General features: G+C 37.8%; 2 protein-coding genes across 3 annotated transcripts; both read right to left on the bottom strand.

Moving 5' to 3' along the window:
* Positions 1-228: 228 nt before the first annotated feature.
* LOC143736046 (granzyme B-like) lies at positions 229-6,366 on the bottom strand. Of its 2 annotated transcripts, none has more exons than XM_077226579.1 (8): positions 6,215-6,366; positions 3,145-3,198; positions 2,936-2,974; positions 2,300-2,435; positions 2,065-2,221; positions 1,837-1,975; positions 1,443-1,694; positions 229-1,354 (listed from the first exon to the last, which is right to left on the bottom strand). In XM_077226579.1, exons 4-8 carry the CDS (start codon positions 2,355-2,357, stop codon positions 1,205-1,207), a joined length of 756 nt encoding a protein of 251 aa, XP_077082694.1. In that variant the 5' UTR covers positions 2,358-2,435; positions 2,936-2,974; positions 3,145-3,198; positions 6,215-6,366; the 3' UTR covers positions 229-1,204. The 2 variants fall into 2 exon arrangements, with proteins under 2 accessions (XP_077082694.1, XP_077082695.1); XM_077226580.1 differs by having other exon boundaries at positions 2,065-2,215; positions 6,215-6,364.
* Positions 6,367-7,308: 942 nt separating this feature from the next.
* On the bottom strand, positions 7,309-10,874 carry LOC143735991 (granzyme-like protein 1). The gene is made up of 5 exons (XM_077226445.1): positions 10,691-10,874; positions 10,375-10,525; positions 9,869-9,998; positions 7,587-7,838; positions 7,309-7,505 (listed from the first exon to the last, which is right to left on the bottom strand). Exons 1-5 carry the CDS (start codon positions 10,743-10,745, stop codon positions 7,332-7,334), a joined length of 762 nt encoding a protein of 253 aa, XP_077082560.1. The 5' UTR covers positions 10,746-10,874; the 3' UTR covers positions 7,309-7,331.
* Between the last annotated feature and the right edge of the window lie 609 nt (positions 10,875-11,483).

The raw sequence follows: 11,483 nt of genomic DNA, 5'->3' as shown, positions 1-11,483 counted from the left end.
CTTCATTATTTTAAGAGTTCTAGGATATTTTGTAACCTATTGAATGAAAATAATGTGTATTTCATACCAAAGATTTCAGTCACAGGTTTAATATGCTGTCCATCCCTGGTTTGTTGTGTCTGTGTATTATTTCTCTAAAGTAACCCATATTATACACACAAGCAGCTCATGCAAAGGTTTTTCTGCATGCCCGTAGTTTATCATATAAGAAAAATACAGACTCGGTCGTTAGCAAAACAGTTTATTTGGTCAGTATTGTATGTTTAATCATAATTTGGAAAATACAGTAAGCATGAAACTCTTAATAGTCTTTAATGTCCATCATTGAATTGATTCAACGTGCATTTTCACCCACATTTATGTCGGGCTGAATCACATTAATTTTGAGGGACAACAATTAAAGTTTATAAAATATAAATTATGAAGATTATAATGGTATAAACCAAAAATTTCCACTTTACCTTTGTTTTGCGCATGTGCTCTTCGGTTGCAGAAATAAAAAAATAAAAATCTTGAAGTTGTAAAGCTTAATTTGAAGATAAAAATATAAAGTGTTCTATATGTATATTGTTATTCAGCTCTTTTATTTATTTAGGAAATATCTTCCTTGAAATGGTCTGTTCTGGCATTGGTTCACCAAAATTCACCTCTCATAGACACGTACAGTTTATAATCCCATGTTACTTTGTCTAATGTTAAATAAATCATGTCAAATATTTTGATGGATGTAGTTCTTGTGTATAAATGTGTTTTTTAAACATTGTTTACAAGACTCTGGAAGTTAATCTCGGAAACGATCTGTTAACCACATAAAAGCACAAGTTAGTGACACAATGCAGCTTTACCACAGAGTGATGCTGCATTTGTGTCATGATGGACCCCAATGCGTTGTATTACCAGAACATGTTAGATTAAGAGAACATGTACGTGGGGAAAAAAATACAGGGTTTGTGGGTTTTGTGTGCATTATGGCCTACGTAGTTGAGCAGGGATCCGTTTTAAACCTAAGAAAATATGATGACAGACAAATGATGAGAGCTTTCCTGTAGAGTAACTAATGTGGTAGCAAATGCACTTTCTGAAGCAACCTGCCTAATGCACTAACACATTTTTGTGACCATCTAAGAAACAGCAAAATGAGACTGAATCAACTCCGACAACACATCACCACCCTGCACAACAATACACTTCAGTTTTAAAGACATCAGGCACCTCCATTGATCACCTTCTTGATCCAGACTGTGTATTTTGAAATTTGAGTGTAAATATTGGGAATATTTGGGTTGTCACAGCGATCCAAAGAGACGATTCCCACCGCTTTCCCACTGCACACTAGAGGTCCACCCAAATCGCCCTGCAATATTATGTTTGATATTGATTACAATCACATCGTTGAGTTCAGAAAAATTGCAGATGATGAACTTTCACCAAAATATAGGTACCTGGCAAGCGCCACTTTTAGTCTTGGAGCCCCCAGCGCACAGGACGTTGTCTGGGAGTTTTTGCAGTTTTTCCCACATGGTCTTGCAGGTTGTGAAGTTGATTGTCGACACGTCTGTCACCAGCAGATCGTTCACCACATTAAGCTGTTCGGTTTTACCCCATCCAGCAACCTGGCACTTGGATTTAGGCTTCAGTGGTTTGTCATTGCTCGGGATTTTGATGGTTTTTGCACGTTTCAGCTTTTTGGACAGCTAGAATTCCACACAAGAAATGTTAGGTCTTCACGATGACCATTAATTGTATGTGTATTAAACATACATAATTTATAGTTAAAGTACAAATGTATATATTATTATTATTATTAATAATGTTTTTATTCATGAAATATTGTACCTTCAGAAGCATGATGTCATTGCCAGTTTTCACGTTTTTGAAGGATGGGTGCTTATGTTTATTTTGCACTGTATATCTTCTCAGATTCGCCACTTGTGGACTGATGTTGTGGGTGCCCAGGACCACAGTCATGTTGCCACTTTAACATTAACACAATTGCAGTTTAGTGAACAGTTTTGTTGAACACCAAACATATCCCAGTTTAACAGTAGACTAACTATCATATACCTTTTATCGCAGTGTGCGGCCGTGAGCACGTAGCTCGGGTCGATCAGGAATCCTCCACATTTGTGTTGTCCTTCAATCTGAACTGATGCCATGTAAAGCATGGAGCTCTTCTTGGCTTTTTTGCCATTGATGATATCAGCTCCAAATGCACCTAAACCTATCAAGATACAAGTTTGTGTTAACCAGAAGCAGTTCAGTTATTATTGTATTATCAGCAAAGTATGATTTTACTAACCAGTCAATGTCAAGCTGGTCAAAGCCACTGAGAGCAACAGGCTGTACGCTGTAGTCATCTTGATAAGACTGAAGATCGATGATGAGACCACCAGTCATTTATATAGGTCTCTACCACATGACACGTTGATGACATCCTGACAGAGATGACAGAGACAGAAGTGATGCATAATGCTGAATTTGCCACCTATTGCAAAGTGTGCTACAAATAAGTTTAGCTTTTCCTTGAATACAAGATCTTTTCCAATTTATGGATTCCTGTGATCTTCTGGTTTGATTTAAACCTGTTTTCTTTTTTTAAACCCCAATGGCTTATTGTGAATGTGTAGTAGATAAATGGATAGTATGCAGTGAATTTGCCAGATTTTACACAGCAGAGAACATGTGCTTGCATGTGGCATTTTGAATAGGGTACAGACTAGTGTCCCATTACTATATTTAATGCACTAAATGCACACAATCTTATGTTTTTTGTTGAGCAAATATTAGATGCGTTCGATTTATTTCATCTAGTATAAAATCTAGATCTTAAATCCATCCATGCTTTGATCCACCGTGCATGTTTTGAAATAACATTTTAGATATTTGGTACATCAGGATATTTGCATCCCTTTATGCTGAAGGATACCAGACCCACGGTCATTGAATTGCACACCAACGGACCTCCTGAATCTCCCTGCAAGAATATGTGCCAAGATGGGGTTAAAAGAGAAGAGCAATAGAATCCCCAATCTAAAAACCTACAATATGGCAGTTTATGTTCTGTCTGTATTTCTTCAGTTGACACATTCAGAACAGAACAGTTGATACATTCAGAAGTTCATTAACTACTTTACTAACCCATACCCTAACCCTTTACGCCTTCTTTACTCTTCGCCAAGAACAACAGTCATCTCTTTACTGGAAGTCAAACACACATGTATTCATTCTAATGACACTTCATTTCCAGTGGAACAAAAGATCAGACATCCTGAATATTTTTTTTTTTTCATTTAAAGGTGAACATGGCTCATAAAAGGCATCACATTAAAAGTCATTGTTTGCAAAAAATCTTCCCCTTCAGTGAGCTGTTGACTTGATAACCACTGCAACCAGATAAGTGAGCGGGCCCTATTTAACGATCTAAGCGCATGGCCTTAAGCGCAGGGCTTAGGTGTCCAAATCCACTTTTGCTAGTTTAACGTTGGGAAAAATGGTCAGCGCACCCAGCGCATGGTCTAAAAGGGTTGCCTATCAGTAATGGGTGTTTTGGGCATAACGTGCAATAAACCAATCAGAGTCTCATCTCCCATTCCTTTTAAAAGCCAACTGCGCTCGCGCCATGGCGGATTCGCTATTTACATGGCGGAATTTGCAAGCGGAAAGACTGAACGCGTCTCCAGAGAGGAAACTGATCTGCTCATGCGCAAGGTTAAAGTGTGCAAACAGACCATCTACGGGACAAGCCAGATTCCACCTAGTGTTGTTTTTGGCTGCCTGTTTTAATTTTAGTTTTAGTCTAGTCTTTGTGTCAAGCTGTCATTTTAGTTTTTATTAGTTACATTCATGCTCTTTTTAGTCTAGTAAAGGTTTAGTCGACTAAAAGTCTGAGCATTTTAGTCAGAATTATCCATGACTATTTTTGTCTAATTTTAGTCGGCAAAAACTGATGACATTTACGTCTTGTTTTATTCGACTAAAACTGATGACATTTAGTCTAGTTTTAGTCAATGAAAATTGTATTTTAGTCTCTTTTTAGTAATGCAATTCTATTTAACCCAGTCAGTGTAAGTATCTGGTAGTATAGACAAAACCAAAATTTTCTTTTTGCCAAACCCATTTCAAACAAGGTTATCTTATTATATTATTATTACCTTAAAGACTCAAGAATGCATCCATTCCATACACGGAAGACACTCTGATTTGAATTTACAACATATTTATTATACTAACCAAACATGTTAGTTTTTCCAAATGTCGTTTCTTCTTTTTCTCCCAAAGACGAACCCCGGCTGGCCGGCCATCGTGTCAGACTTAACTTTGTTTGTTGTCGTTTACGATAACTGCATCTTCTAAATAATGCCGCGAGCGGGGCTTGAGGAAGTGACGTCGCCTGCCTCTGCGCAGTGCGACCTGATGCAGCCCCTGAAGTGAGACTCAGGAAGCAGAAATACTGCCAAATAATAGTTTGGTCAACAAAAATGAAGAGACATTTTAGCATAGTTTTTATTTTGTAAACCACATTTAGTCTTGTTTTTATTTGTCAACAATATTGCATTATACATTTAATTATAGTCATCGTCACATGACCAGCATTGACATAGCATCTCGTCTCGGTCACGTGATAAAGGTTCGTTGACGACGATATTTAGCCATAATTTTCGTTGATGAAAGCAACAGTAATTCCACCATATCTTTATTTACACTGTTACGTCCCCAGAGCACTGGGTACGTATTATAGTGATTATTTTCTGGCATTACTTGTGGTTTGTGTGTTTGTATTTCTTCTAACAGGTAAGATGGCTCTGTAACAGTTCCGGCAGCTGATTGGTGGTTCAACGGCTGATTGGATCTTGGAACTCCTCCCGCTCGTCAGTGGCTGCAGCTGGCTGGGCTCTTTAAAAAGCCTAGTTTGAATCAGTTCACTCTCTGCTCTGTTCTCTGCTTTCTGCTCCTGCTGTTGGTATCCCTCTGTGGGTATTTTTGTGACTTTTTTTTAGATAACTTTATTGTTCTCTATTGATATTATGATTGGAACGTTTGACAATGTTGTAATCTGATTTGCTAGCTAGTAAATCTAGCTTTGTGTTCCACTTTTGGAACTTGTGAACAGCAGGACTGAGCATTTGATGTTTGTGTATTGTTTAACAACTTTTTCTTTATTGTTTATAGGGAGTTGGGGGAGTAGATTTTGAGCTACCCCGGGGTATACATCACCCGTAGGCATACTTCTGTCTAGAAACACCAGCTAGACCTGGGCGGACCACCATCTGTAAGTTTGGTTAGGGCGCCTTGATCGTGTGCCAGATAGGTGATGTGTATAATTAGAATAGGTTAGCGGTGGGGTATCTTTTTGTTTATTTCTTTTCTTTGGTCCGTCCAGCTCTCACCTTTCTCCCTGAAAATTATTGTTTATCATTCAATCATTACCGTGGCAAAAATAAAAGTTTAGTTTGTACAGTATCTGGAAATTGTGTCCTTTTCTCGCACCACGACTCCATACCTCCTTTACTGGCATTTGTGGGCCCGAGCGGTGGTTTATCAAGTTCCCCTCCCTTTTTGGGGGCTGGAACGTAACATACACAATAATAATCTTACAATGTAATTATTTTATTTGGCATGTTTTTGTGCTGCTGCTCATCCCTATGTGTGTAATAAGCAGTGTACGCATGTTGTGCACCCGCATATAGGCGCATATTATGAATGCTCCCTTTAAATAACAAAAAAAAATCATAGACTCTAGTCTTGACTTTAGACCAGGTTTTTGTTGCTCAATGGCGCAGTCTATTTCAGTTGCCTCGAAATAGCAACGCACCTAATTTCCAGCACTCCCCATGGGTGAACAGATTGGCATTGACGTGGTGAATGACGTGAAAATGACTGCGTCGTGCTTAAACTAGCAAAAAATACACTTGCATCGCACCTGGCCTTGGACCAGAGCAGTTAGTTGATCACCGCTTTTTATGATTCACAAATCAGACTGAACAGCTTAATCACAAATTGCTTAATGATCCGGTTACAGCAGATTTCTTGAGTACAGATCACTGGAGCAAAGATTTTCACTGAATAATTACGTTTTGGCCTGTTCTTCAAACAAACCAATCTTTACACCGAAGAAAGAAAATCATATGAGTTGGCAACACATTGACAAATTTTGGGGTTAACTATTTCTTTGAAAAGCAATGTTGTAAAAACTGTGTATACAAATTGTATTTACCTTTCACAGTGTGCAGCTGTAGGCACATATTTAGGAGATATTCGAAATCCTCCAAATTCATGTTTATTTCTGACCTGCACCGATAACATATAATGCAAAGAATTTTTAAAAGCTTTTTTCCCCATCGATTATGTCATCAAAAAATAACTATACAATCAACAAAAAAACAAAAAAGTCCCTTTATTGGCACTGGTACAATGTGTAAAGGTCAAGGATTACTAATGAAAGAACCTACCTGTGATGTGCAGTGTGAATCACAGCTGTGGCGAGCAGAATCACCTCATTGTGCTTTTGATATGTGCAAAATGTGTCACTGCCTTTTTACTATTTAAAGTACAAGGTCAGGCATCCCTTCACAGCAAACCACAGTTCTGCATTTCTTGGATGTTTCTTCTGTTATTTATCAGATGTAAACTGTGTAAATTGTTATGTTAAAACATGAAATTCACCCAAACAATGATTGAACTCCATTAATGTTATTCAATGTATAGAAAAAAAAGTGAGTAAATGGTGACATTAAATTCCCTTTAATACTATAAATAACACATTTTAGGTTGATTTCCCTGAGAAGTACAAATACTGTGGCTCTGTTTGACAAAACATTGCTCAATTGCTTGGAAAATCTTGACCAGCCTGACATAGCAACAGTTCAACCAATGGCGTGAGTTTGGGGCTGGGCTGTTTGACCAATGGCAGATGAGGAGAATGTTCTGAGAAACTTGTGTGGAAACAGTTTTATTTTTAAATAATTTCCTCAATTTTCTCCTTGACAATTTAATGCTACTAGTAGTCTCAAAATAGGTGTGAGCTGACGTACATTTTCAGGTGCTTCCAGTAAGTATAGACCTTTTCTAATCTATTGTCTAGAGTCTAACTAATTTGCACAGTCATCAGATTTTCTATTTCAGATGTCTTTGCAAACTAGAGTGTTTCTCACAGGGGGTCTGACCACATGCGATGAGGTCGCCCCCCACGCAGGAAACCAAGCCTGCTGAGAAGGGTTGAAACAATCTTTCAACTGAAAAGTGTGTCACATCTGATCAACATGACATTGTATAAAATTATCTCCAAAAATACACATACAGTCAACAGAGTGTGTTGTTAGAAAATAAAATGTTTATTTATCAAGCTTTTGCTTCACACCTCCAAAAATACATTGTATCCAAGGCACAAATTTGGAAATCCTGGTGTAGACATTGGGTAATGTAGGTGAATCACAGTTATTAAGTTGATTGAATGAAACGACACCAACTGCAACTTTGTCGCACACCAATGGTCCTCCAGAATCACCCTGAGAAGTGAAGAAAGTTACAGGATGTGAAAAACAAAAACTGCTACACTATTTATGATGTCTCCAGAATATACTTTGTACCTGACAAAATCCTCCATGACCTCCTGCACACACCATCCTTGAGGTGGAGTAGGTTTTCCTCCAGTACTTCTGACATGCTTTTTTATCAAAGATTGTGACATCAGCCTCCATAAGTTTTGCACTCGCTGCACCATTGGTGGTTCTTTTCCCCCATCCTGCAACACTGCATTTGGCCTTGGCCTTGATGTCCTTATCCTTCTTTGGAATGGAGATCCAATTGACTTTGTCACTCTTGTTGACCTTTATACGCAGCTACGTACATCAAGTAAATCAATCATTAATGCTGATAATTTTCGAAATGAATATAAATTAGGTGACAAACTTAACCAAATTATTTTATAAGGATAATGGGAATATTAGGTATGCTAGAACTTTGTAATTGCTACATACACCAATAAGCCAAAATATTATGACCACCTGCCTAATATGATGTTAGTCTATGTGTGCTGCCAATCCAGCACCGAAACGCCAAGGCATGGACTCTAAAAGAGCACTAAGATGTTAGCAGCAGATCCCTCAAGTACTGTAGGTTGCAAGGAGGAGCTGCAGTGTACTAGACTTGTTGGTTCAGCACATCATACAGATGCTTAATTGGACTGAGATCTGGGGAATTTGATGGCCAGGGCAACACTTTGAACTCTTCAGCATGTTCCTCAAACCATTCATGAACATTGTGTGCAGTGTGGCAGGGTGCATTATCCTGCTGAAGAGGCCAGGGTGTATCTGGTCTGCAACAATATTTAGGTAGGTGGCACGTGTCAAATTTAGGCATGGTTTGAAGGTCAAAATTGCTGTTTCAGTGCAGCTTCAAATGGCTCTACACGATCCCAGCCGAGGATTAAGTGTCTTATCTAGTGAAACAATCGTTCATTTAAAAAATAAATACATAAAAATGTTTTAACCACAAATGCAACGCATTATGTATTCACGTTGAAAGGTCACCCGTGACCTAGGTAGAATTACCGACTTAGTGTTTACAAAGTGAACGTGCAAAGACTAAAGGTCCTTGCACAGTGAGTCTGAAATATTCGTATGCGTTTTCGTATTTGTCATCCTAAAAATTCGTCACGCGCTGAAACCGATGCGTATTAATGAATCCGTTGGAAAAAAATGTGCAAAAACAATACAAAATGAGTCTTCAAGCAATGAGGATGATTTGGGTTTCCTTGGGTCCATCTAATCCAGTGGCTCTGAATTGAAGCTGCACTGAAACTGCAATTTGGACCTTCAAACCGTTGAAGAACAATCCTGGAATTTACTTTGACGTCCTTGTGCATTGATGAGCCTTGGAGGCCCATTCTTGGACCACTGTTGGTCAATTCTCACCACTGTTGACCAACAGCGACACACAAGCCTTGTCATTTCAGAGATACTCTGACCTAGTAAGTTGCCTTGCATTCTAATTTGGCCCTTGTCAAAATCGCTCCCATCTTTATTCCTGCCTATTTCTCCTGCATCCAACACGTTGATTACGAGATATGATTGTTTGCTTAATCAACCGAGACCTTGACATGTGACCTTGCTGGGAGATGATCAACATTTTTTGCTCCACCTGTTAGTGGTGATAATGTTTTGGCTCATCAGTGTATATGTTTTTTTTTTAAATTGTATTAAAAAAAACACAAGTACTAAATTATTCATAGTAATGAATTATAATTCATTTTGCAGCCAATGTATAACTGCATGTGGCTGCAGTTTTACACCAGTTCTCTGATTATATCTCTAACACTTTATTTCGATAGTCCACTTTAGACATTCTACTAACTGTAAGTAACTTTGCAACTACATGTACTGTATAGTTAGTCGACTGCATGCTTGATATCTGTTAACACTTTATTTTGATGGTCCCCCAACAGATATTCTACAGGCTATAAGTAACTTGGTAACTACAAGTCAACTTATTCTCCTAACCCAAACCCTAACACCTAACCATAACCTAACAGTCTACTAAAATCTACTAATACTATATTGAGATTTAGTTGACATGTAATTGGAAAGTTACTTATAGTTAGTAGAATGTCTAAAGTGGACTATCAAAATAAAGTGTAACCAAATGTTTTTATTTTGTAATTTGAAAAAACAAACAGACATAAAATCAATGTTGTTTGAAATCCAAATACAAACACATCCAGATCCAGATTTGTGTTCAATGTGAACAAAGCCTTGAGGTTTAAGGACATTCAGTATACTTTTCTCTTCCTCAGAATTATTGTATAGCATATAGTTAAGACTAAAATAGTTTTCTTGCAGTTTGCCCAGAAAAATCAAGCTGAGTCCTTTACCTGAAGCAGCATGATGTCATTTAGCAGACTCTTAGACTCATACCCAGGGTGGATGTGGTAGAACTTCACTTCCATGTGCTTACCATGATGGTGATCATGAGCTCCTACCACAACTGTCAGGTTCTTACCGCTGTCAAGACAAGGAAGAAAACATGCGTTTTACTACTCAAAATTGAGTTTTGCATTTTAGGCTTGACCTGCTGTATAACAATATGAATTTAGAACCATATTGTAATAGCATACTTTTTTATGATGCTTCCATTGCAAAGCCACAAATATTTAGCTCAAGTTTAGTTTGGTAACTTTGGTTTAGGTTCAAGTATAAACACATTTTGGGTTCAAACTATAATTGTCAGACTCCCTTTAAGTCGTGTACCCACTAGGTTGGGTACTATCATAGCATGTCATTTTGAAAGTAATCACACCAAGTGAAGACCCTTTTGCAGCAGTCTGGGACTCTTTGACTCACAACGAAATTCTAACTGAAAAAAAAAAAAAAAACTTACTCTGTAAAGCAGTGTGCAGCCGTCATGACAAACTGTTCCGACACAAGGAAGCCACCGCATATGTGTTTGTTATTTCTTTGAATGGAGACCATGTAGGGTCTTGAATGAGGTCTGGCTTCTGTCCCGTTCACTATACCTACATCCACAGATGCTGAGAGAGAAATTAGTTTAGGTTGGTTAAATAAGAAATAGATTTGACTAAATGTTCCTTCAGATCAATATATTGAGAGTAGAAATAGCAATGCTAAAAGTGCATGACTTGTGCATTAAAAATTACATAATGCAATAGACATCTGTCTTTTTTTATCAGACTCACCTTGAAGGGTCAGATATGGTAACAGTGTGACTAGCAAAAGTGCGAAGACGATCATTATGATGTTCTGGGAAGGTTTCTCTGGAGTGCTGAAGTTCTCTTCAGTGTTGATGATGGCATTTCATGTAAAGTGGGCTGAATGGTTTTGCCCCTTATAGTGTTCATACTTCCTCTTTCACAGCTTCATGTGGGTCTCACTTTGCAATGAAGTGGAAAAGATAGGTGTTATGTTTGCGTTCTCGATGGGAGTTGACTAATCGGCCACATGTGTGATTTAATCCATGCTTAATATTTCTTGTGAAATTCTGTTAGATGTGAGAAATTAGGTGTGAGCTTGAAACTAACTCACCATGTGGTTAGATAAGACTTAAACTTTTGCAGGAAGATATTACAACTCAAATCCTGGAGGCTTTTCACCGGTTTTATTTTGACCTGTCTGAAAAATTGTTTTATTCATAAAATAAAATATCATTTGTATGATTTTTTTGTTGTTGAAACAGCACAGTTCATCATATCATTCCTGTTTTGAAAAAACATTTTTTCAAATGTATTTTTCTGTAAATTTTAGCAACAGTTTTGGCTGTTTCAGTTTTCCCCCATTTATTGAGATATGAGTGTAGGCATGACTGGAAAGTGAGGGTGTTGGTGAGGTGACAATGAGAACACTTTGACTATAACTGATGCTAGCCATGTGATAGCCTATTTTAATGGGTTTATAGAAAAATGTACTTAATTTAAAAATACTTAATTTTCACATTTTTAATTTAGGCTATCTGCGGATCCATGGAAGATATGG

This window comes from Siphateles boraxobius, unplaced genomic scaffold (assembly GCF_051911475.1).
Source record: "Siphateles boraxobius isolate OS27281-9 unplaced genomic scaffold, OSU_SipBor_1 13, whole genome shotgun sequence".
NCBI lineage: Eukaryota > Metazoa > Chordata > Actinopteri > Cypriniformes > Leuciscidae > Siphateles > Siphateles boraxobius.
This window is presented reverse-complemented; position numbering and strand designations above follow the sequence as displayed.

Bases quoted from the DNA above. Each gene is read 5' to 3' on its own strand.
- LOC143735991 (XM_077226445.1), bottom strand. From the start codon at position 10,745: ATGATCGTCTTCGCACTTTTGCTAGTCACACTGTTACCATATCTGACC. The intron at 9,999-10,374 runs GTAAGTTTTTTT...TTGTCTTGACAG, and splicing joins GCTGCACACTGCTTTACAGA to CGGTAAGAACCTGACAGTTG. The intron at 7,506-7,586 runs GTACAAAGTATA...TTCACTTCTCAG, and splicing joins GTCATGGAGGATTTTGTCAG to GGTGATTCTGGAGGACCATT.
- LOC143736046 (XM_077226579.1), bottom strand. From the start codon at position 2,357: ATGACTACAGCGTACAGCCTGTTGCTCTCAGTGGCTTTGACCAGCTTG. The intron at 2,222-2,299 runs GTTAGTAAAATC...GTATCTTGATAG, and splicing joins GACCAGCTTGACATTGACTG to GTTTAGGTGCATTTGGAGCT. The intron at 1,695-1,836 runs GTACAATATTTC...GTGGAATTCTAG, and splicing joins ATGACATCATGCTTCTGAAG to CTGTCCAAAAAGCTGAAACG.